This window comes from Dipodomys merriami, unplaced genomic scaffold, assembly GCF_024711535.1.
Source record: "Dipodomys merriami isolate MVZ:Mamm:240054 unplaced genomic scaffold, mDipMer1.0.p SCAF_59, whole genome shotgun sequence".
Taxonomy (NCBI): domain Eukaryota; kingdom Metazoa; phylum Chordata; class Mammalia; order Rodentia; family Heteromyidae; genus Dipodomys; species Dipodomys merriami.
The window spans coordinates 6,757,940-6,784,103 of NW_027206168.1; the positions used below are offsets into that span (position 1 = coordinate 6,757,940).

The following is a 26,164-nucleotide window of genomic DNA, read 5'->3' on the forward strand; positions in this document are numbered from 1 at the left end:
GGAAAAGTCAGTCCTACTTAATTTTATAGAGGAACGTAGCTGGCTTGATTGCAGTACTTGCATTATGATATTTTATTGTCTCTGCTATAATGTTGCCATTAACAGGTTACTTCTCTTTGAAAGAATGTTGTATTTGAATGTTGATCCTGTTGCAGCTGTGGCTTTGCCCTTTTTCGGCCAAGATTTTAATATAAATATCCTTCTGTGCCCTGTGTTAAACTGTTGAGTTTGCTGGCTTATACAGAGGAAATTCTTGCTCATTACTGGGTAGGAAATCCTTAGATCATGTTAGTGTCATGAGCGGATGCATTTTCCCAAGCACTGCTCTGTGACATACAGAGCCATTGAGTGCTTAGCTCTGGGTATGTGTTCAGTAGAGAAAGTTTCCACCACATAGGAATTGTTCTTTCCCAGACTGTGAAGTGAGTGAGAAGTTTGTTTTGGAAACAAAAACACTAGTTACTGAGAAGACAAACTAGAATTATATTCCTTTCCTCTCACAGAGTTAAATTCTTATGCTTGATGAAAGAATTCTCTGATGTTATTAAATATTTTGGCAATTGCTTAGTTACAAGCATTACCAGGAATTGTTGACGCACTTTTGATGTTTGTTTTCAGATTGCTCAGTCTTTCACTCTGAATTTATGAATTTCCTATAAGCATGTGGATTACAGTGGAGATAGAGGAAAGATTTATGGTTGCTAACTTTAGAGAGTGTGCTGTGGTTGGCAGATCACTCTGATTTGGAACTTGAATATACCAAAGTTTGAATCCTGCTTCATCTTAACTATAGTGTCTTCTTTCCCTTATCTTTCTGATTCACTGGGCTGTTGGAAGAGTGGGAGACAGAGAGCAGCACACCTAGCTCATTGACTGCCAGTTGGTTTGTAGGGATAAGCTGGTGGCTTTTCCCTTACCCTTATAATCAGATCGAGAATTTTTCACTTAGAGCTTGAGTGAAAAACACTACACCCTTGATTTTCTGAGTAGCTAAGATTACAGTCATGTGCCACCATCCCTGAGAAATTATTGTGATAATAACTTGTTTACCTAGCATTGTTAATGAGTGAAGTGTTAAAATAACCAAAACTCTTAAGTACCAAACAATGTAATTAAAAAAATTTTTTTTCAGTGCTAAATGCAGGAGCCAGGTGCCAGTGGCTCACACCTGTAATCTTCTAGCTACTCAGCAAATTGAGATCTGAAGATTGTGGTTTAAAGCCAGCCCAGGCAGGAAAGCCCATGAAACTCCAATAAACTACCAAAAACAAAAAACAAAAAAAACCCTGGAAGTGGAGCTGTGGCTCCAGTGGCTTTGAGCAATAGAAGCTCAGGGATAGTGCCTAGGCCCTAAGTTCAAGCCCCAAAACTGGCACAAAAAGAAAAAAGAAAAGGAAAAATAGGTTAAATGCAAGACATGTATTACATCCCCAGCTTTAACTCTTTTTGATTGAAATCTTTCTAAAATACATTTTGTACATTCTTTTGTTGACAAAACCTGTATAAACAGTGCCTTTTTCATTTCCTGGTGCCTCTTTTTTAAAAGCCTGCTTAGATGGTCCTACATTTTCTGCCTTTGCCTCTCTTTTTTTGTGTTTTCTTTTGTTTGGTACTGGGGATTGAACCCAGAACATTGTACTTTATAGGCAAGTTCTTTGCTACTGAGCTACATTCCAGCCCTCTTCTTTTTTTAATGAAACTTTTTTTTCCTTCAGCTTATGTACTCTTTGTGTGGATTTCCTTTAATGTCATAAAAAATGTCAATTTCTAGCAATTCATATATAATTGTTTTTGTGGGAGGCATATATAGATGCATAATTAAATTTTTGGTTTTAAATTTGTAATAATAAGTCTGATCTAAAATATCTTTTAGGAAAAGTTAAATATAAAACCTTTTTTAAAGAAATTGAATCTAGGGCTGGGAAGGTGGCTCAGTAGTAGACCGCTTGCCTTGCATGCATGAGGCCCTGTGTCCGATTCCTCAGCACCACCTAAGCAAAAAGAAAAAAAGCCAGAAGTGGTGCTGTGGCTCCGGTGGTAGAGCGCTAGCCTTGAGCTGAAGAGCTGAGGGACAGCGCCCAGGCCCAGAGTTCAGGTCCCACGACCTGACAAAAAAGAAAAAAGAAATTGAATCTAACGATTTAACTTGTATCCCTGTATCTCTATATAGTATTGCCCAGTTTTACCTTCTGTTTGCAGGGTGAATTTTATATAATATATGCATATATCTGTATATAATCTTTTTTTAAAATTAATTTTATTTTATTTGTGAACATACTGTACAGAGGAGTTACAATTACATGGGCAGGATAATGCGTACATTTCTTACCAAGCATTGCAGCCTCCTCCTTTGTTTACCCTTCACATCCCTTCCCAGCCTCCCCCCTCCCCCCCCAATGTATATAATCTTTTATTTATTTTTAATATTTTTATTGAGATTGATTTTACATAAATTTTACAATTTTCACAGTATTGTGAGATAGTCATACTTAATTAAACTCACAAATGCATTTTAATCTTCATGAGGCAAATTATCATTATCATTATCATGGTCTATGAAGTTTGTGAATTCTATAAGCTTTGACAATACAACTATTTCTTCCACATCGGGTGATAAGTACATTTCTTTCCTTTTGCTTAGTGTAAGATGTACCCTCTTTGCCTCTCATTCCTTTCTTCCCATCGCTGTCCTTGAGTAGCTTCGTTCATTTTCATCAATGTCCAGTGCAGCGGATGGGCCCCTCTGTTGTATGTTTACCCATTTCCCTCTGATTCTGTGTCCTCCTCCTAGCTTCCCTCAGTTGTGGTCAAGAACATGGAGTCAGTAATGATATGTCAAATTGAGTGGAGGTCCTTTGTTTCTCCAGTCCTGTTTACTTTGTCATATCTCCTTGCATTTTGGATTTAACATCCATTTCCCTGTGAATGCCATTATTTTGTCCTTTCTAATGGCTGCATAATATTCCATTGTATATAGGTACCACAATTTTTGGATCCATTCATCTGTAGTGGGGCATCTGGGTTGTTTCCATATCTTGGCTATTGTGAACAGTGCTGCAATGAACATGGAGGTGCATGTGTCCTTGTATCCTGGTTCCTGTTACTTAGGATAGATGCCTAGGAGTGGTATGGCTGGGCCATAGGGGAGGTCTGTATTTAGCTTTCTGAGGTACCTCCAGACTGCTTTCCAAAGTGGTTGTATTAGTGTACATTCCCACCAGCAACACAATAGGGTTCCTCTTTCTCCACATCCCCTCTAGCATTTGTTGTTGGCAGAATTTAGGATGTGGGCCATTCTGACTGGGATAAGGTAGTATTTCAGGGTTGTTTTTATTTGCATTTCCTTTACAGCCAGGGAGGATGAACATTTCCTCATGTGTTCCTTTGCCATTTTTTATCTCATCTTCTGAAATGTCTATTTTTAGCTCCCCTGCCCATTTAATGATTGGTTTGTTAGGTTTGGGAGGGATTCGTTTTTTGAGTTCCTGTATATAATGGATATTAGGCCCTTGTCTGATATATTGCTGGTAAGTATTTTTTTCCCAGTTAGTTGGCTGTCTTTCTAGTTTGGTTGCTATGTCTTTAGCTGTGCAGAAACTTTTTATTTAAGGTAGTCTCATTTGTTGAGTCTCTCCAATTTGTTGTGACCCTGGGACTCTGTTCAGGAAGTTCCTGCCTGTGCCTATAAGTTCAAGTGTCTCTCCTACTTGGTCCTGCAGTAGTTTCAGAGTTTCAGGTTTGATATTAAGGTCTTTAATCCATTTTGAGTTGATGTTAGTACATGGTGACAGTCTGGGGTCCACTTTTAGTTTTCTTCATGTGTCCTCCCAGTTTTCCCAGCATCAGTAGTTGAAGAGGCTGTGTGTCTTCCACTGAATGTCTTTGGCTCCTTTGTCAAATATCAGCTGACTGTAAGTATGTGGTTTTATTTCTGGATCTTCTAATCTATTTCATTGGTCATTGACTCTATTTTTGTGCCAATACCAAGCTGTTATTATTGCTCTATAGTAGAGCTTGAAATCTGATATTGTGATCCTTCTTGTGTTGTCTTTTTGCCTAAAATTGCTTTGGCTATTCTAGGTCTTTTGTTGTTCCATATGAATTTTTGGATTGTTTTCTCTATTTCAGTAAAGTACATTGTTGGGTTTTAATGGGAATTGAGTTGAATTTGGTCATTTTCACTATATTAATTCTGCCTAGTCAAGAACATGGAAGGTCTTTCCATTTCCTGGTGTGCTCTATGATTTCTTTCTTTAGGTTTTTCTAGTTTTCACTAAATATTTCCTTTACATCTTTGATTAGGTTAATTCCTAGATATTTTTTTTTGAGGTTGTGAATGGAGTTGTTTACTTGATTTCTCTTTCTGCTTTTGTACGTTGTTGGTGTATAGAAAGGCAACTGATTTTTGTGGGTTAATCTTGTATCCTGCTACTTTGCCAAAGTGGTTTATAAGCTCTAAGAGTTTGGGAGTGGAGTTTTTGGGATCATTGAGGTATAATATCATGTCATCTGCAAAAAGGGATAGTTTAACTTCTTCCTTTCCTATGTAGATCCCTTTAATGTCTTTTGCTTCTTACTGCTCTGGCTAAGGATTCCAGATCTATATTGAAGAGGAGTGGCGAGAGTGGGCATCCTTGCCTTGTTCCTGTTTTTAGGAGAATTGGTTGTAGTTTTTCCACGTAAGGTATAATATTGACTATCAGTCTGTTGTATATGGCTTTTATTGTTTTAAGGAATGTTCCTTCTATTCCTGTTTTCTCCAGAGCATTTTTTTTTTTTTTTTGGTTGGTTATAGGGATTGAACTCTGGGCCTGGACACTGTTGCTGAGCTCTTCAGCTCAAGGCTAGCGCTCTACCACTTGAGCCACAGCACTACTTCTGGTTTTATGAGTGGTTTATTGGAGATAAGAGTCTCACGGACTTTCCTGCCTGGGCTGGCTGTAAACTGCAATCCTCAGATCTTAGTCTCCTGAGTAGCTAGGATTACAGGTGTGAGCCATCAGCGCTTGGCTCCCTAGAGCTTTTATTTTTATTTTATTTTATTTATTTATTTATTTTTTGTCGGTCGTGGGGCTTGAACTCTGGGCTTGGGCACTGTCCCTCAGCTCTTCAGCTCAAGGCGAGCACTCTACCACTTGAGCTACAGCGCCACTTCCAGTTTTCTGGTGGTTTGTTGGAGATAGGAGTCTCACAGTCTCTCCTGCCCGGGCTGGCTTTGAACCGCGATCCTCAGATCTCAGCCCCCTGAGTAGCTAGGATTACCGGCGTGAGCCACCAGTGCGCCCGGCTCTCTAGAGCTTTTAACATGAATGAATGTAGTTTTTCATCAAAAGCCTTTTCTGTGTCAATGGAGATAATCTTGTGGTTTTTGACCTTGGATCCATTGATGTGATGGACTACATTTATTGATTTACATATATTAAACCATCCCTGCATCTCTGGGATGAAGCCTACTTGATTATAATGTATGATTTTTTTTTGTTTTGTTTTTTTGTTTTTTTTTTTTGGTCTGGTCGTGGGGCCTGAACTCTGGGCCTGGGCGCTGTCACTCAGCTCTTCAGCTCAAGGTTAGCACTCTACCACTTGAGCCACAGCGCCACTTCCGGCTTTTTTCTTTTTTCTTATGTGATGCTGAGGAATCCAAACCAGGGCTTCAGGCATGCAAGGCAAGCACTCTACCACTGAGCCACCTTCCCAGCCTTATAATGTATGATTTTTTTGATATGTTTCTGGATTCTGTTGGCTAAAATTTTATTGAGGAGCTTTGCATCTGTGTTCATCAAAGAGATTGGTCTGTAGTTCTATTTTGTTGGATCTTTGCCTGGTTTGGGGATAAGTGTGATATTGGCTTCATAGAATGAGTTTGGATTGCTCCCTCTGTTTCTATTTCTTGGAAGAGTTGGAGGAGTAGGGTATTAGTTCCTCTTTAATAGTCTTAAAGAATTCCATAGTGAATCCATCTGGTCCTGGGCTTTTCTTTGGTGGAAGACTTCTGATTGCTTCCTATCTCAGTGTAAGATATTGGCTTATTTAATTGATTTATTTCTTCTTGGTTCAGTTTGGGCAGTTTGTATTTCTCTAAAAATTCATCCATTTCTGCTAGGTTTTCCTTCCTTAATGAGTACAGATTGTTTTTTGTTGTTGTTGTTGTTGTTGTTGTTGTTGTTTGGGTCTGGTTGTAGGGCCTGAACTCTGGGCCTGGGCACTGTCCCTCAGCTCTTCAGCTCAAGGCAAGTGCTCTACCACTTGAGCCACAGTACCACTTCCGGCTTTTTCTTCTTTTTTTTGCTTATGTGGTGCTGAGGAATCGAACCCAGGGCCTCAGGCATGCAAGGCAAGCGCTCTACCACTGAGCTACCTTCCCAGCCCCTGAATACAGATTCTGGAAATAGTTCTTTATAATTGTTTGGATGTCTTGGGTATTTGTTGTAATTTTTCCTGTGGCATCCCTGATCTTATTGATTTGGGTTTCCTCTCTTCTTTATTAGTTAATCTTGCCAGAAGTCCATCAGTTTTATTGATTTTTTTCAAAAAAAAGCTTTTTATTATAGTTTTCTATTTCATTAATTTCAACTATTATTTTGGTTATCTTGCTCCGTCTAGTAACTTTAGGTTCAATTTTTTTTCTTGCTTTTCTAGCAGTTAAAACTGAATCATGAGATTATTTACTTGGTCTGTCTCTATTTTCTTGATGTGTACACTGAGAGCAATAAATTTGCCCCCCTGGACTGCTTTTGCTAGGACCCACAGGTTTCTTTGTGATGTATATTCATTTTCATTGAATTGTAGGAATTTTTAATTTTTTTCTGTGACCTAGTTGTTGCTCAGAAGTGTGCTGTTTAATTTCCATGTATTAGAGTAATTTCTACGGTATGCTTTGTTATTGAGAACTAGCTTGATTCCACGATGGTTGGATAGAATAGAAGGGATTATGTTGCTCCTCTTGTATTTGCTTAAATTCTTTGCATTAACTATGATATAATTGATTTTGGAGAAAGTTCCATGGGCTGCTGAGAAGACTGTGTACTGGGTTGTTGTTGGGTGGAGAACTCTGTAGATGTCAATTAAATCCACTTGAAATATGGCATCATTTAATTTGGAGGCTTCTTTGCCAATCCTCTGGTTGGTAGACCTGTCCTTTGGTGAAAGTGGAGTATTAAAGTCTCCTACTATTATTGTATTTGGATCTGTTTTTTCCTGAAAGTCTGAGAGTATTTGCTTAACATATTTGGGAGCACCAATGTTTAAAGAGTATAAATTGATAATTGTGATATCCTCTTCTTGGATTGTTCCCTGTATTGATACCTAGTGTCCTTCTTTGTCTTTTTGTATTGATTTTAATGAAAAATTTATTTTGACAGTTATCAGGATGGCAACTGTCTTCTTGCTGGGATTTGCATGGTATATCTTCTTCCATCCCTTCACTTGGAGTTTGTTTGGTTTTTTTTGGGGGGGGGGTTCCAGTCGTGGGGCCTGAACTCTGGGCCTGGGCGCGTCCCTCAGCTCTTCAGCTCAAGGCTAGCGCTCTACCACTTGAGCCATAGCACCACTTCTGGCTTTTTTCTTTTTGCTTATATGGTGCTGGAGAATTGAACCCAGGGCCTCAGGCATGCAAGGCAAACGCTCTACCACTGAGCCACCTTCCCAGCCCTGGAGTTTGTTTTTATGTTTGGCTGTGAGGTGGGTCTCTTGAAGACAACAAATGGATGAATCTTGTTTTCTGATTCAGTCTACAGTTCTTTTTCTTTTGATTGGTGAATTGAGTCCATTAATATTTTTGGTTATTATAGAGAGGTGCATTGTTCCCTGTCCTTTTCCTGCTTTCCTAAGTTTTTCTTCTTTCCTTTCCTCCTGTGCTTACTAAGTTAGTCTTCTAGTGATATCTCTTTGATGTGGATCCCTGATCTGGATTGTTTTCTTCAGATTGTAATCCTCATCTTAATATTCTTTGTAGTGCTGGCTTACTATTTACGTATTCATTTAGTTTTTCTTTTTTTTTTTTTTTTTTTTGTCAGTCGTGGGGCTTGAACTCTGGGCCTGGGCACTGTCCCTCAGCTCTTCAGCTCAAGGCGAGTGCTCTACCACTTGAGCTACAGCACCACTTCCGGTTTTCTGGTGGTTTATTGGAGATAGGAGTCTCATGGTCTCTCCTGCCCAGGCTGGCTTTGAACCACAATCCTCAGCTCTCACCCTCCTGAGTAGCTAGGATTACAGGCGTGAGCCACCAGTGCCTGGATCATTTAGTTTTTCTTTTCTTTTCTTTTTTTTTTTTTGGGGGGGGGGTCCAGTCGTGGGGCCTGAACTCTGGGCCTGGGTGCTCTCCCTCAGCTCCTCAGCTCAAGGCTAGCGCTCTACCACTTGAGCCACAGCGCCACTTTCGGCTTTTTTCTTTTTGCTTATGTGGTGCTGAGGAATCGAACCCAGGGCCTCAGACATGCAAGGCAAGCACTCTACTACTGAGCCACTTTCCCAGCCCTTGTTTTTCTTTACTATTAAAAATTTTAGTTTCTCTGTCAAATATGAATGGTAGCTTTGCTGCTGGATATACCAGTCTGGGTTGGCAATGATTGGTTCTCGGGTCTTGGATGGTACTTTCCCAGGTTTTCCTTGAATTCAGTGTCTGTAGAGAGATCTGCAGTGATTCTGTTTTTGTTTTTGTTTTCCCATTGTAGTATATCTCCTTCTTTGCTTTTTTTGCATGCAATATTGTTTCTTGGCGTTGGGAAGGTGGCTCAGTGGTATGGTGCTTGCCTTGCATCCATGAGGCCCTGGGTTCGATTCCTCAGCACCACATAATCAGAAAAAGCCAGCAGTGACCCTGCGGCTCAAGTGGTAGAGTGCTAGCCTTGAGCTGAAGGACTGAGGGACAACACCTAGGCCCAGAGTTCAGGCGCCCCACAACTGACACACACAAAAAAAGATTGTTTCTTTGTTGTTCAGATCTACTGCTTTTACTATAATGTGCATAGAAGTGTTCTTTCTGGGTACCTGCTTGTTAGGTATTCTGTATGCAGGTAAGATTTTTTTCTTTTAAGATTGGGGAAATTTTCAGTGACTTTTTTTTTTTTTTGGTCTGTGGTGGGTCTTGAACGCTGGGCCTGGGCGCTGTCCCTCAGCTCTTCAGCTTAAGGCTAGCACTCCACCACTTGAGCCACAGTGCCACTTCTGGTTTTCTGGTGGTTTGTTGGAGATAGTCTCATTGACTTTCCTGCCCGAGCTGGCTTTGTACCATGATCCTCAGATCTCAGCCTCCTGAGTAGCTAGGATTACAGGTGTGAGCCATCAGCATCCAGCTCTGCATCTATTTTTGAATGCAACTCTTGTTTGAAATCCTGAATCTCTTTGGATAATTTATTTCTTTGTTTTTAATATTTCTGATCCATTTCTCGCTTTAATTCTCGAGTCATTGCCTCTGTTGTCTTTTGGCTATAGAGTTTGTCTTCCATTTCTTTTTCTCTTTCACTGGAGTTCTTTCCTGGGTGGATGCTGGCCTTTGGAAGTGGTTTGCTGTCTTGGTTGTTGATGAATCCTGTAATTTTTTGCTGTGATTTTTGCATGGAATTCAGGGATTATTGGAGACCAATCCCAAACTCTGATTATTTTGGTCAATAGGTGGCTACCTTTGCTTGGTTCTGGGTTGGTTCCTGGGTCAGTTGATGAAGCTTGCTCTCAGTGCTTGTCTGGTTGAGAGAGACTTTACCCAGTCTCAGTTCTGTTGGGGGAGAGGTTGACCTTCAGCTGCTAGTCTGACCCATGTAGGGCTCACTCTTGTTAGATTCTGGTGGGCAGACACACTCCACCCTCTGCTGAGGTGTTCAGTTCCAGACGTCAGTCAGGGGCAAGTGGTTTAGACAGCTCAGGCTCTCACCTGGGATACAAGTGGGACTTGTTCTTCTGTCTGCTAGAGACCACAGGCGGTTTCTGCCTTCAGCCAAGGACCAGCAGCCAAGACTGTTCTCACTCCCTTCCAGGGGTGCTCTTGGCAAAACCAGGTGGGCTGGATGTATTCCACCAGTTGCTGGACCCCACTCTCAGTTCCCGAGGTTAGCCAGGTATTAGAAGCCTGAGCTGTCTGATCCCCAGCTTTGGACACACAGGTTTGGCTCTGGTGGGACTTGGGCTTCTGAGTCTCCTGCCCAGAACACACAGGTTGGACTACTTCCACCGTCGGCATGGTTCCTGGTGGGTATGGTTCTCTACTTCAGCCAGGGACTGGTGCGGAGGGGCTGACCTTCAATTGCTAGTCTGATCCACGTGGGGCTCACTCTTGTTAGATTCTGTTGGGCAAACACACTCCACCCTCTACTGGGCTGTGCACTCTTATCCTGACTTCAGTCAGGACAGGTACAACTTTGGCTCCCATCTGGGACACAGGTGAGGCTCGCTGAGCCGCCTGCTGGAGTCCACAGGCAGTCCCTGACTTTAGCCAAAAATTGGCAGCCTGGACTGTTTGTGCTCCCTCCCAGGGGCACTCTTGGCAAAATCAGATGGGCTGGATGGATGTATTTCACCAGTTGCTGGAGCCCACTTGCAGTTACCGACTTTAGCCAGGTGTTGGCAGCCTGTGCTGTCTAGTTTCCAGCCCAGAGCACACAGGTTGGGCTCTGGTGGGACCTGGGCTGCTGGGTCTCCTAGCTGGGACACACAGGTAGGACTTCTTCCTCTGCTGGCTGCTGTGACCCGCAGGTGCAGTTCCTGGCAGAAAAAGCCAGAAATGGTGCTGTGGCTCAAGTGGTGGAGTGCTAGCCTTGAGCTGAAGAGCTGAGGGACAGTGCTCAGGCCCAGAGTTTAGGCCCCACAACCCACAAAAAAAAAATGATATGGAATGTTAGGTACAAAGACAGCCCAGGCAGGAAAATCTGTGAGACTCATATCACCGATTAACTACCAAAAAGCTGGAAATGGTGTTGTGGCTCAAAGTAATAGAGCACTAGCCTTGAGCACAAAAGCTCAGCTACAGCACCCAGGCCCTGAGTACAAGCCCCAGGACTGGCACACACAAAAAAATGTGTGGAAGCATGAAAATATTTCAGGACAAATGGCTGGTAAGAAAAGTTGTTGAAATAATGATTGAAGTCTTTTTCAACTTAGTAGCCCTGACCAGATAATCCATTCTCTTCTTAATGTTTCCCAGTATTTTCTATAAGACAGTTCTGGATTTATCCCAGCTATTTGGCTACCTGGAATCCACTGAGTGCAACTGCTGCTTCCACCCATCTAAGTAGAATGCCTCAACATACACACACACACACACACACACACACACACACACACACACACACACACACACGTGCACACACACACGTGCACACACACACGTGCACACATACATGTGCACATACAAACAGTAAAAAAATAAGTGTAGTACAGTATAGATTGGTTCTGGTGGTACTGGTATTTGAACTCTGCGCCTTATACTTGCTAGGAAGATGTTTTTGGTTTTTTTTGGTCAGTCATGGGGCTTGAACTCTGGGCTTGGGCTCTGTCCCTGTGCTCTTCAGCTCAAGGCTAGCGCTCTACCGCTTGAGTCACAGCGCCACTTCCGTTTTTCTAGAGGTTTATTGGAGATAAGAGTCTCATGGACTTTCCTGCCCAGGCTGGCTTTGAACCATGATCCTCAGATCTCAGCCTCCTGAGTAGCTAGGATTACAGGCATGAGCCACCGGTGCCCCGGCTTAGGAAGATGTTTTAACCTTGAGCCTCTTGGAGGCACCAGAGTTCAGGACCATGTCTCAGAAAAACAAAAAATCATTTCCAGTGCTAATAGGATTAATAAGAGATGAAAGTGCTGGCGCTAATGGGTCATGTCTGTAATCCTAGATGCTTTAGAGGTTGAGGTCTGAGGATCACAGTTCAAAGCCAGCCCAGGCCGAAAAGTCTGTAAGACTCTTGTCTCCAATAAATTACCAAAGAAGCCAGAAGTGGCACTGTGGCTCAAGTGGTAGAGTGCTTGCCTTGAGCAAAAGAAGCTCAGAGATGGCGCCAGGGCCTCTGAGTTTAAGCCCCAGGACTGGCAAAAAAAAAAAAAAAAAAAAAGAATGAATGAATGAAAGGGCTGGGGGAGGGGGGGAGTGTCTCAATGCAAAGACAATTTCAGATCAACTGGAATATATTAAAGAAGTTCCATGTTGAAAGCTGGGTACTAGTGGCTCATGCCTGTAATCCTAGCTTGTCAGAAGGCTTTGATCTGGGATAGTGGTTCAAAGCCAGCCTCAGCAGGAAAGTCCAATAAACCACTCAGCAGGAAAGTCCAATAAACCAGAAGTGGCGCTGTGGCTCAAGTGGTAGAGCACTCATCTTAAGCTGAAATGCTGAGGGACAGCGCCCAAGCCCAGAGTACAAGCCCCACGACTGACAAAAACAAAAACAAAAAACAAGTTCCACGTTGAACACCACAGCATCCATTAGCAAGTAATTAAAGAAGTAGCAAGTTCAACAACGTGACATCCATCAGTAATTGGTCAGCAAATTTAAGAAACACAGTCGACCATCATGGGACCAGCAGGTCATACTCTGAGAAGTTACTCAGTATTTTTTTGGTATCCTCCATCTTATTATTTTTTTTTTTTTTCTGGGCCTGGGCACTGTCCCTGAGCTGCTTTTGCTCAGGGTGAGCGCTCTATCACTTGAGCTACAGTGCCACTTCTGGCTTTTTTGAGTAGTTTGTTGGAGATAAGAGTCTCATGGACTTTTCTGTCAGGGCTGGCTTTGAACTGTGATCCTCAGATCTCAGCCTGCTGAGTAGCTAGGATTACAGGTATGAGCCACCAGTGCCTGGCTTTCTCCATTAAAAACAAAAACAAAAACAAAAAACAGAGGTTCCAGAAGTGTGTGGATGCATGGGGACCTTCCTCTCCCAGGTGCAGGAGCCAAGAACAGGACATGTGCATAGCAGAGAGAAGGTGTCAGAGCACCCAATGCATGGAATACAGTGGATCATGCCAGGCCCATGGTCAGGATTCATGGAGCCATATTCTATTACCTTAAAACAAGAAATTGAGAAATGAAGCTGGTGATTCAGAGGATGCTGATACTGATATCCCGACTCAGAAGTTTTTGCTCTCCAGAGATCTAAGCATTCAACCAAGAAGCTCCATTTTCCTGCCAATCTTGAACACATTGTAATGGACAAAAGTCCTAGAGAGCAGGATGCTTTCTGGATTTCAGACATCCTTGTAAAAAGTCTATATTGCAGATATCTCGGCATTTTTGCCAAGATCACTATCTTGGGCATCCACAGCCAACTTTCTTTTGGCTGACTTTTACATGAGCTCTGAGCCAAACCAAGCAATTCCTTTATAGTGCTCAGTGTAAATTAAACATTTCTTGTCAAAAGTTTGCCATCAAGATCTATCTGGACTGGCATAAGTTACTTGGGCTGCTGGAAGAAAAAGCCCAGTGTGGAGCCAGGCCCTGAAGGCACCTTTGTACAGAAGGAAATAGTTCATGAAAGTCCTCTGATGTGCATCTGTCTGCCATCAGCACAGCATGGTACCTCCAGCATGGGCCAAGGGACCAGCGGGGCCCAGGCAGGGCAGACTGGGGATGTGAGAACTTACAAGGCCAACCCAACCTTAAGTCAAGGGTCAGAACTAATTTCAGGTCAGACTTAAAGGCCTTTTCTATGAATAGGTTTTCTCAAAAGTTTGTGTTGGAAATGAACTATACAACTTAGTAGGCTGGGATTTCAGGAGGGTAAAAACTGGAAGAAAATGAGGAAGGAGTGAAACTGTTCAAAATGGTACTCATTATGTGACTTATGTAACTGTAACCCCTGTGTACATCTCCTTTACAATAAAATTTTAAAAAACAAAAAAAGTAACTGCCTTTCCAGTACCTTCCTGCACATCTCAACTATTATTAAACTCTGAGCCATAAATAAACTTAGGGCTGTTGCCTAAAATCATAGGCTTATAGGCAAAGTTTATCTCACTGATATGTGTATGTTGTCATGAGGGGACAGTTCAGAAGGATGGAGGAGGATGTTGAAAGGGGTGACATTGAACTTATAAACTGATTTGAGTAACACCTTTGCACAAGTACTTAAAGGAAATATAAATATAACCTAAAAGAAAAAAGAAAAAAAAAAAGGTCATTTGCAAGAGTTCATCCTATAGACCTTGGCACATGAGGCCCAGTCTGCAGAAAGTACCTCTGAGCTCCAAACAAGCTCTCAAGATAACTTAGATATGTATCTCCATCAAAGTTATCCAGATAAATCTCAAGTTGAGGGTGAATTTAATTTGGAAGCTATTTAGTTGAAACCGTGATAAACTTTCTGTATAAGCAGTAGATGATGCCAACTGGAGGGTATGAGACAAACAGTTGTTTCCACCCAGCTAAGTGGAATGCTTTAACACATTTGTAATGGAAAAGTTTCTCTCTTCTTTTGTGTTTCATTTATTTTCTTATTTTTTTAAACTTTTTTTTAATTTGTTTGAACTCAGGGATTTGTGTTTGCTCGGCAGGTACTCTTATCACTTTAAGCTACATTCTAGTCCTTTTTCCTTTAGTTATTTTTCAGGTAGCTCTTGTGTTTTCTGCCTATGCCAGCCTGTACTATGATCCTCTTAAACTCAGCCTCCTGTACAGCTAGTACCACATGGTGAACAACACCATGGTGAACATAGGTCCTGCTAACTTTTTTTGCATGGAGCTTTTCTCAAACCATGATCCTCCTGATTTTCATCTTTTGAGTAACTTGTATTACAAGTGTGAGCTATTGTGCCAAGCCTCTTCATTATTTTTGCTCCTTTGTTATTCTTTGACTTTTTTTTTTTTTTCTTTGGGTCCGGTCGTGGGGCCTGAACTCTGGGCCTGGGCGCTGTCCTTCAGCTCTTCAGCTCAAAGCTAGCACTCTACCACTTGAGCCACAGCGCCACTTCCGGCTTTTTTCTTTTTTGCTTATGTGGTGCTGAGGAATCGAACCCAGGGCCTCATGCATGCAAGGCAAGCGCTCTACCACTGAGCCACCTTCCCAGCCCGTCTTTGACTTCTTTTTAAGTAAGATTTTTTTTTTTTGGCTGGTCATGGGGCCTGAACTCTGGTCTGGGTGCTGACCCTCAGCTCTTCAGCTCAAGGCTAACACTCTACCACTTGAGCCACAGGGTCACTGCCGGTTTTTTCTGCTTATGTGGTGTTGAGGAATGGAACCCAGGGCCTCATGCATGCAAGGCAAGCACTCTACCACTGAGCTACCTTCCCAGCCCTTAAGTAAGATTTTTATATGTAACTAGTATTTTTATGTCTTAAGTTATAAATGGATCTTTAATCATAATACAGACATTATTTATTTATTTGCCAGTCCTGGGGCTTGAACTCAGGGCCTTGGTACTGTCCCTGAGTCTCTCTCTGCTCAAAGCTAGCACTCTACCACTTCCACAGTGCCACTTCGGGCTTTTTCTATTTATGTGGTACTGAGGATTCGAACGTAGGGCTTTATGCATGCTAGGCAAGCACTCTACCTCTAAGCCACATTCCCAACTCCTCTTCTCTTCTCTTTTCTCTTTTTATGGTACTGTGGCTTATACTTAGAGCAAGCACTTTGCTATTTGAGCTATGACTCTAAGCCTGGTATTCTTAAACAGCAAAGGAGTATTGAAGGTTTGAAGCTATATAGATGATTACAGGTGATCAAAAATTGAATAAGGAAGCCTTTTAAACTAGAGTATTAATTCCATGGTCTATATCACAAGTTTCTACTTGCAGTTATTATAAAAGAGATTCTTTCATTTGCATCCAGTTGTCCCTTTTTGTCTGTATTCATTAGCTATTGCCTTTTGAAGAAGTATTGGCCAGAAGAGTTTGCCCTGAGTATTCAATTATTTATTGTGTGTGTTTTTTTGTTTCTTTTCAAGGAGATCTCTTTGCTTCCACATTCCTCATTAAGAACGGAGCCCTTGTCAATGCTGCTACGTTGGGTGCCCAAGAGACACCATTGCACCTTGTGGCATTGTACAGTCCAAAAAAACACTCAGCAAGTGTGATGTCTGAGATGGCTCAGATTGCAGAGGCCCTCTTGCAGGCTGGTGCCAACCCCAACATGCAGGACAGCAAAGGCAGGTGAGTTGTGGAGCAGAGTACTAATCCCTTAGTACTAATCCCAGAAGGGTACTTTACAGTGGTAACTAATTGTCATGCAGGGAATTTCTTGTTATAAACTGGATATTCATTGAAGCTACAAATATTTGTTAGTCATGTAAATGAGTGTCATGACTAAAACTAGAGGTATTTGGGGGAAAGATTTCTATCTTTGAAATCTGAAGTCTTTGGATATCTAAACAATTTCTATCACCTGCCAGTTAAAAGGAACCAGACGAGTTACTTAGTTGACTATTCCAAGGGGACCTTATTTACCATTTCTTTTTTTTCCTCCTTATTTGCTATTTCTTAGAGTTACTTGGATAGTTTGGAAACAAAGAGGGCACACTAAGACAATTGTTTTGCATCTGTGAAGTCTAGTTAGAAAATTCTCTTTCTCTTTCTTGCACTCTCTGATTTCTTTTTTTGGGGGGGTGGGAGGAGGAGGGAGAGTGTTGCTGATGGTCCTGGGGTTTGAACTCAGGACCTCAATGCTATTCATAAGTGTTTTGCTCAAGGTTAGCACTCTATCACTTGAGCTACATGATCCACTTCTAGCTTTTTGCTGGTTAATAAGAATCTCACTACTTTCCTGGTCAGCTTGGCTTTAAACCAAGATCTTCAGATCACAGTCTCTTGAGTGGATAGGATTACAGGCATAAGCCATGGGTGTCCTGCTGAAAATTCTCTATTTTACATTCAGTTTTGCCCTATAAATTCTCCCACCTGAGACAACTCATTGTCCATAGTGGTACTTACTTCCACAGCCCACCCTTCACATATTTGCCCCTTTCCCAAAGAGTATAGTTGAGAATTTCCTGTGGTTCAGACTCTATAGGAGGACCACCTGTCTTTGGGGCAGTAGCGTAGAAGACACTGAAGGGCAGTTAAATTCCCTGCATTATCACCAACCACAGGACCAACTTGTAATCTTTACACCTGTGAAAACCTCAAAAATTAAAAAAAATTCAAGCTGTCCTGGTGGCTCATACATGTAATCCTAGCTACTCAGGAGGCTGAGATCTGAGGATCATGATTCGAAGCCAGCTGTAGCAGAAAAATCCTCCTGACACTTACCTCCAATTAACCACTCAAAACCAACAACTGGAACTGGAGTTGTTGCTCAAAGTGTAGAATGCTAGCTTTGGCAAAAGAGCTCAGCGATAATGCCTAGGGCCCTCATTTCAAGCCCCATGCCCAACACTCACCCCCCTCCAAAAAAAAACAGAACAAAATAATTTCAGTGATTTTGTATGATGGATAAAGTAAAATGGATCTGCATGAATGGTTTATAACATGGCAAATAACATTATTCCTCCCAAGTAATTGCATCCTTTATTTTCTCTGTTGCTTTTAATTATTTCCTCCAACCTTATTAAGCTCTGTCAGTCTGTTCTTTGAGCTAGGTGTCAGGTGGGGGGCTGTCTCTGCAGTGGTTTCTCTGCAGTAGCAGTCTCCTTCAAGGCTCTTGAGTGGCAAGTAAACGTAATGAAAAGGGTTAAATGCTACTTTCATCAGTTCTTATCTGTTGTTTCTCTGTGTGTCTCCCTGGAAAAACAGAAAATTATGAGAAAGGAAGAAAAAATTTATTTGCAGAATTAGCGTGAGATATTAAAAAGAAAAAAATGTATTTATGCAGCTGGTCTTTTTTTTTAGGTGGGGGGGGTCTGGTCCTGGGGCCTGAACTCTGGGCCTGGGCGCTGTCCCTCAGCTTTTCAGCTCAAGGCTAGTGCTCTACCACTTGAGCCACAGCACCACTTCTGGCTTATGTGGTGCTGAGGAATTGAACCCAGAGCCTCATGCATGCAAGGCAAGGGCTCTACCACTGAGCCACCTTCCCAGCCCTATGCAGCTGGTCTTGATGGCACACATCTGTAATCCTAGTACTCAGTAATCTGAGGCAGGAAGATCTCACATTCAAGACCAGCCTGGGCTAATAGTGAGCCTCTGTATCAAAATACCAAACAAAACAAAAAATGTGCTTGTGTATGCGTGCGCATGTGCATGCATGTGTGTGTATGTGTGCGTGTGAGCACGCTTGCACTGGTATTTGAGCCATACCTTTGCTTCTGGCTTTTTGATGTTTAATTGGAGATAAGAATCTCATGGAGGAAGTGGCGCTGTAGCTCAAGTGGTAGAGCGCTTGCCTTGAGCTGAAGAGCTGAGGGACAGCGCCCAGGCCCAGAGTTCAAGCCCCACAACCGACAAAAAAAGAAAAAAAGAATCTCATGGACTTTCCTGCCCAGGCTGGCTTTGAACCTTGATCCTCAGATCTCAGCCTTCTTAGTATCTAGGGTTACAGGAGTGAGCCATCAATGACTCACTATAATAAATAGTTGGGTTTTTTTTGTTGTTGTTGGTCCTGGGGCTTGAACTCTGGGCCTGAGCACTGTCCCTCAGCTTTTCAGCTCAAGGTGAGCGCTCTACTGCTTGAGCTACAGTGCCACTTCTGGTTTTCTGGTGGTTTATTGGAGATAAGAGTTTCACGGACTTTCTTGCCCAGGTTGGCTTGAACTGCAATCCTCAGATCTCAGCCACCTGGGTATCTAGGATTACAGGCATGAGCCACCGGGACCCGGCTATAATAAATAGTTTTATTTTTTTTAATATAATAAATAGTTTTAAAGTAGCAAATATACAGCATTGTATCACAAAGCATTATTATTATTGATGTTGTTGATGTTGTTGTTATTGCCGGTTCTAAGGCTTGAACTTAAGGGCTTTGCACTTTCCTAGCTTGCTTACTTATGACTGACATTCTACCACTTGAGCCACATCTCCAGCCTGGCTTTTTACTAGTTAGTTAGAGAGATTAGTCTCGGACTTTTCTTCCAGACATGGCACATCTCAGCCTCCTGTCTAGCCCGGGTTACAGGAATGAGCTGCTGGCACTTTGCTTGCAGAACATTTTATATCTTCTTAAAAAATTGATTCTTGCCCTTAATTGGAGCACTAATATGACCATATTAGGCAATATGTTTTGATTCTTGGACATGGTTTTGGAAAACTGTTCCTGAAATGTAGAGATTTTGCAGTTGTTGGCGATGCTTCCTAAGATTCTAATCATCCCAGCTCTGAACTGGTCTGTCCTGAATTGATACCTCTTCTTTTTGCTCTGCAGGACTCCATTGCACTTATCCATCTTGGCCAGGAATGAATACGTGTTCAATCAGCTGCTGCAGTGTAAACAGTACGTAGGGCGACATGGAGTAATGGAAAAGCCGTTGTGAGGGTGGGATTGTGAGTGAAAAATTATTTTAAAGTGTCTTCTAGTGTTACATATCTTAATAAGTAAAAATGGAATAAAAATGTGTCATTCACAAAGTAGAGAGTGTATGAGGCTATTAGCAGGACAGTGTCTGAAGATTCTATTTGTGGTTTACATTGCTTTCTCATTTCAGGCTAGATTTAGACCTAAAAGACCATGAGGGCAGCACGGCTCTGTGGCTTGCAGTGCAGTATATCACCGTGTCTTCAGACCAGTCCGTAAATCCTTTTGAAGATGTCCCTGTGGTTAATGGGACTTCATTTGATGAAAACAGCTTTGCAGCCAGACTCATTCAGCGTGGCAGCAACACGGATGCGCCTGATGCAATGACAGGTGAAGTGCAGTAGGATCCTGAGAGATCGTGCTGAAGCCCAGAGGACGGGAATGTCCTGGAAAGGAGCATTTTCTCTTTTCTGGTTTTTAGTAGCAGGTTGTTTTAGGGAGGGGTTTCGAGATAGGAGCTCGTTGTATAGTGTATAAGACTGGCCCCAAACACACAATCCTTCTGCCTCAGCCTCCTTAGTGTTGGGATCATAGCATGTGCTCCTACACCTGGAGTGTAAATAGTATCAGCAAAAATAGAAACCAAATGACTTACTGTTAGAATTAATTTGTTCCAATTCTTTTTTTTTTTTTTTTTTTTTTTTGTCATGGGGCTTGAACTCTGGGCCTGGGCACTGTCCCTCAGCTCTTCAGCTCAAGGCGAATGCTCTACCACTTGAGCCACAGCACCACCTCTGGTTTTCTGGTGGTTCATTGGAGATAAGTGTCTCATGAACTTTCCTGCCTGGGCTGGCTTTGAACCATGAGGCTCAGATCTCAGCCTCCTGAGTAGCTGGGATTACAGCCACCAGCGCCTGGCAATTGTTTCCAATTCTTTTTGTGTTGTATGCCAGTCCAGGGGCTTGAACTCAGAGTCTGGGTGCTGTTACTGAGCTTTTGTGTTCAAAGCTAGCATTCTATCACTTGAGTTATAGCTCTGCTTTTGGCTTTTTGGTGTCTTTGGAGTTAAGAGTCTCAGGGACTTTCCTGCTCAGGCTGGCTTAGAATCTTAGTCCTCAGATTTTTAGCCTCCTGAGTAACTAGGATTATAGGCATGAGCCACCAGTACTTGACAGTGTACCTAATTTTAAATACTATAAGAGTCAGTTGCAAAAAATTTTAAATTCTATGCATGAACAATATAGCCAGACATCAAGTTAATGTTTTTTTTTTTTTTTTTTTTTTGACAATTGTGGGGCTTGAACTCAGGGCCCAGGCTGAGTGTCTTTTGCTCAAGGCTATCACTCTATCATTTGAGCCATAGCACCATTTCTGGCTTTTCTGCTTATGTGGTACTGGGGAGCCAAACCCGGGGCTTTATGCATGCAAGGCAAGCACTCTACCACTAAACCACATTCTCAGCCAAGTTAAATCTTTTAAGCTGAATCTTTTCTGTTTATTTAGTGCAGTGATTCTTCAACTTTTAGACTCATAACTCCTTTTATTACCTAGTGGCTCTTTTGTTTGTTGGTTTTAAATAGAGTCTCCTTATGTCCTCAAACTTGGATCCTCCCGCCTCAGACTCCTGAGTGCTGGAGTTAGTCATGAAGCACTACTTAACTCTTAAACTATTTATCTCAAAAATTTTGGTTTAGTGAGTTTTATCTTCAATATTGACGATAGTTCGATATTAAACGGATTTTTTTTCCTAGTCATGGGGCTTGAACTTAGGGCCTGTACACTGTCCCTGAACTTTGCTCAAGGCTTGTGTTCTACACTTTGAGCAACAGCTGCACTTCCAGTTACCGGTGGGTAATTGGAGTTAAGAGTCTCGTGGACTTTTCCTGCGTAGGCTGTCTTTGAACCTCAATCCTCAGATCTCAGCCTCCTGAGTAGCTAGGATTATAGGCATGAACCACTAGTACCTGGCTCAAAACTGAGGATTTAAAAAGAGAGATATTGGTTACTTCTAACAAACCATTATGTGGAAATATACATATTCACTGTAAAAATAACTCATTATCTTTAAGTAGTTGTACAAAAGGGCTTCAATTCAACATAAGTACAATACAGTGTCACCCTTCATAAAAATAACTTTCCAAACAAAATTTAAGATAGATTCTTTGGGCTAAATTATATGTGGAAATACATAGTCATGTGACTGTGTAGGAAGGGGATTTTTTTTTTTTTTTTTTGCCAGTCCTAGGGCTTGAACTCAGGGCCTGGGTGCTGTCCCTGAGCTTCTTTTGCTCCAGGCTAGTGTTTTACCACTTAAGCCATGGTGCCACTTCTGGCCTTTTCTGTATGTGGTACAAAGGAATCGAACCCAGGGCTTCACGCATGCGAGGCAAGCACTCTACTACAAAGTTATATTCCCAGCCCCAAGGGATATATCTTTATTTTTATTTTTGCCAGTCTAGAGGTTTGAACTCAGGGCCTGTGCACTGTCCCTGAGCTTCCAAGGCTAACACTCTACCACTTGAGCCACAGCACCACTTCCAGCTTTTTCCGTTTATGTGGTACTGGGGAATCAAACCCAGGGCTTTATGCATGCTAGGCAAGCACAGTACCACTGAGCCACATTCCCCAGCCCCTACATTTTTTATATATTATAATTACAGCCTGTTTGTGAATTGAATGGATTTTTTTCTCTGTGCACGTTTTTATAACATCATGCCTTAAGTAATTTGGAAAATGTTGGTTCCTTGAGTTATACACATCTTCCAGATGTTCATATGTCTTAGAGTTGGTTTATTAATCTTAGCAGTGATCTAATCAGAAGTCTTTCTGTCAAGAAAATAAAATCATCAAATTTAAGTTGCAGAGAAAAATTTTCCAAAAGTTTGACTTTTGCTTAAAACCTTAGATTTAATTGTTGGGTACAATTGTTTCTGTTAGTTGTTGCCTTAAAGAGACAGCCTCCCTTTCTTCCTTTTCAAGACAACTTTTACCTATTGCTTGTATTTGAGTAACAGTAGTATACTCATTAGACATTCTTTGAGAGAAAAAGCTGCTTCTTGAGAAAAGCTTGCCTTCACAGCCAGGCGTGCTCTTCCTTCAGATATCACTGTCCTTTGCTGTGTAGCAAGAGGACCTTTATGCACACTTGTGTCAGTTTTTCACAGAGGTACTCAATGTGGAAATTTCATAAAATTAGTAATTTCCTTCTGATTTCTCAAGGACCATTTTAAGTGAAACTGGCCCTTTGTTATTACTTCATCTCCTTTCACACTTGATGATGTGGCACTCCAGTTGAAGCCACAGCTGATTGTGCCAGAAGTATAAATGCCATCCCAGGTAGCGGAGGTGTGAAAGTGGTTCTGACCTCATGGAACCCCTCAGAGACTCAGGAACCTCCCAACAATCCATACCACACTTAGAGAAGCCCTGTTTCAGTATATTTCATTGATTTGCCTCAATAAAACAAGGGGATAGATATTTAATGGAGAGGGATTCCATATATGTCAGTATTGAGTACTGTTGTGTGAAAGTATAGTTAGGAGCCACTAAGAAAGAGAATTGACCTCAGTCACTCACAAAAGCCCCCTTGTTAACATTATAACTAATTTTAAATAAAAGTCAAAGGACAGGAGCTGTACTTCTATGGTAGAACACTCATTTAACACATGTGAGGCTCTAAGTTTGAGTAGCACAAAAAACAAAAACAAAATACAAAAAAACAAAGGTCAAATAAAAGCAGGGATGTTGGCTCACACCAGTAATCAATCCTGTCTATTCAAGAGGCTGAGATCTGAGGATCAGAGGTTGAAGCCAGCCCTAGTAGACATACCTGAGAGATTCTTACCTCAACCAGCAAAAGTCTAGAAGCTCAAATGGTAGAGAGCCAGATATGAGTGGAAAAGCTAATCAAGAGTGTGATGCCTGTGTGATACCCTGAGTTGAAGCCCTATATATACATACATGCACAATATTTTTTGGTCATACTAAGTTTTGAACTCAGCTCCTTGTACTTGGCCAGGCAAGTACTATACTACTTGACTACATCTCTAGCACTTTTTTTTTTTTTTTTTAGGTATTTCTTAGATAGGGTATCACATTTTTGCCTGGAGCCAGCCTCAGACTGTGATTTTTCTACCTATGCCTCCTGCATAGCTGAGATTGTAAGCATATACCCAACCCTTTGTTTGTTGGTAGATATAGTGTCACACCAAAGTTTTGTCTGGGCTGGCCTTGAACCTTGGTCCTCAGATATTTGCCTCCTGAGTAGAAAGAATTAAACAACTATGTCTGGCCTGGAACAGGATTTTTAAAGATCAAGAAACTGTTCTAGGGTTAAAAGTATTTGAAAGAAAATAATGATTTTTTTCTAAGATTTTTATCTAGAAAAAGTTGACAGTGCTAGTAAAATATTTCTAAATCAAGAACAAACATAGATGTGACGTAGGAATGAAACTGAAATATTTAAGGGGCGTTTTCAGGCACAGCTTAGTCATGCAATGTAGTTCAGTGGCTGTTAGCCAGGGTCATCTTTATTGTGTACCCACATTATTCCAGAACATTTGACAACATTTATAAAAATGCTTATTATGTTAGAAGTTCAGGTGTTTTACTGGCATCTAGTGGGTAGAAGCTAGGGATATTGTTAAACATTGTATATTATATGGAACAAGCCCCTACACAAAGGATTACTCAAACAAACAATCATAGCACTGCGATTAAGAACAGTTACTGGGCTGGGATGTAGCTCAGTGGCAAAGTGCTTGCCTAGCAAGTGCAACGTCCTGGGTTCGATCCCCAGTACCAAAAAAAAGAAAAGACAAAAAAAAAAAAAAAAAGAACAGTTACTGCTGGTGGAATGTTACCAGTATGTCCATACGGACAGTGCCCATGGTGGAAAAGGGTAGTGTGTTATGCACTGTGCAACTTGACTTTATTTCTGTGCAAACAGCAGAATGAATATGGCTGTTTTCTTGTAGGAAATTGTTTACTACAGCGGGCAGCTGGGGCAGGAAATGAGGCGGCAGCTCTTTTCTTGGCATCCAATGGTGCCCACGTCAACCACAGAAACAAGTGGGTAAGTGTAACATGGAAGCAAGGAGAAATAGTTTTGGTTTGTTTAAGAAATGGCAAGAGTGGTGTGCAGGAAAAATGGAATCTAGGTGCCAGTGGCTTACGCCTATAATCCTAGCTACTCAGGAGGCTAAGAACTGAGGATTAACAGTTCATAGTTAACCCAGGCAGGAAAGTCTGAGACTCTTATCTGCACCTAACCATCAAAAATGGAGCTGTGGCTCAAGTGGTAGAGTGTTAGTCTTGTACAGAAAAGCTCAGGGTTTTTGAGAAAATAATACATGAGTATGGTTAAAATATAGAACAAAGCTGGGAATGTAGCTTAGTGGTAGAGTGCTTGCCTAGCATGTATGGAGCCTGGGTTCGATTCCTCAGTACCACATAAGTGCCAGAAGTGGCACTGCGGCTCAAGTGATAGAGTGCTAGCCTTGAGAAAAAGAAGCTCAGGGACAGTGCCCAGGCCCTGAGTTCAAGCTCTAGGACTGGCAAAAAAAGAAAAGAAAAGAAAAGAAAAAAAACAGCAAGTGCTACTTTGGAGGGAGGCCCAAAATGCTGATTTAAGATGTTTGGGTTTTATTCTGTCTAAGGCAATGGTCCTTATAATGTTTGGACAGGGGAACAGTATCAGTTTGGAACTGAAAGAGCCTCCTGTGGAGAGGGAGGCATGGTATTGTGCCTGGGCCATTGAAGCCAGGTGGGAATTGTCTGGAGAAGCTGTGGCTGTCTTGACTGACCTCTTACACTGAACTTAGATCTGAAGCAACAGGTTTCAGAAGCATTGAGGAACTGTCTACTTAAGGCTTGCAGAAGCAAGGGCATGGGATGTATTAAAGTGATTATGGAGTGCCATGAAAAGTGAAAGAGAGCTGATCAGGAGTTAGAACTGGTGTCAGGAGAGTAAATTTCATTGTGCCTGCTGAATTCTTTATAAAAGTCAAGCCAGGGATGTCTTAACAGGCAGTGGGGAAACTGGATGTAAAATCAGCCCTGGGGCCTGGGTTTACAGATGCTGGTTAAAAGCTGTAGTTTTAGATAAGCACACCTAATGAAAAATATGAAAGTTAGGAAAACTTAGCTAGGAGAGTTTTTTTTGTTTGTTTGGTTTGGTTTGGTTTTTTCAAAAATGAGGGTATAATCTTGCTATTTTTCACAACAAACCTGGTAGAGTTCTTGACATTCTCCATGATAGTGCTGTATAACTTGTATAAGACAATGTACACAGCAATTTAAGTTTGGGCTAAAAAAAATCCAACCTATGTGTTTATATATATACATTATAAGCATATATACACACATACTTGTACAAGGTCTGTGTCTATGTGTTTGGCAAATGTTTACCACTGAAGAAAAACATAAAACTTGTAATATTTGTTGGGGAGGATAATTGGTTGCCAAGATAAGACTACTTTTTTTTTTTTTTTTTTGCCAGTCCTGGGGCTTGATCTCAGGGCCTAGACTCTGTCCTTGAGACTCTCTGTGCTCCAGGATAGCACTCTACCACTTGAGCCACAGTACCACTTCTGGCTTTTTTGAGTAGTTGATTGGAGACTCACAGACTTTCCTTCCTGGGCTGACTTTGAACCATGATCTTCAGATCTCAGCCTTCTGAGTATCTAGGATTGCAGGTATGATCCACTGGCACCTGGCTAAGACTCCTTTTCTTTTTTTCTTTTCTTTCTTTCTTTTTTTTTTTTGGTCAGTCATGGGGCTTGAACTCTGGGCTTGGGCACTGTCCCTCAGCTCTTCAGCGCAAGGCTCTACCACTTGAGCTACAGTGCCACTTCCAGTTTTCTGGTGGTTTAT

General features: G+C 41.7%; 1 protein-coding gene across 3 annotated transcripts in view; it reads left to right on the forward strand.

The window, feature by feature from the left end:
- Ankfy1 (ankyrin repeat and FYVE domain containing 1) overlaps positions 1-26,164 on the forward strand; it is a 123,917-nt gene that overhangs the window by 73,022 nt on the left and 24,731 nt on the right. For all 3 annotated transcript variants that reach the window (XM_070001742.1, XM_070001743.1, XM_070001744.1), the window contains exons 8-11: positions 15,858-16,062; positions 19,202-19,270; positions 19,482-19,681; positions 24,268-24,365. In XM_070001742.1, coding sequence (XP_069857843.1) covers positions 15,858-16,062; positions 19,202-19,270; positions 19,482-19,681; positions 24,268-24,365 — 572 coding nt within the window. The remainder of the gene's footprint in view (positions 1-15,857; positions 16,063-19,201; positions 19,271-19,481; positions 19,682-24,267; positions 24,366-26,164) is intronic.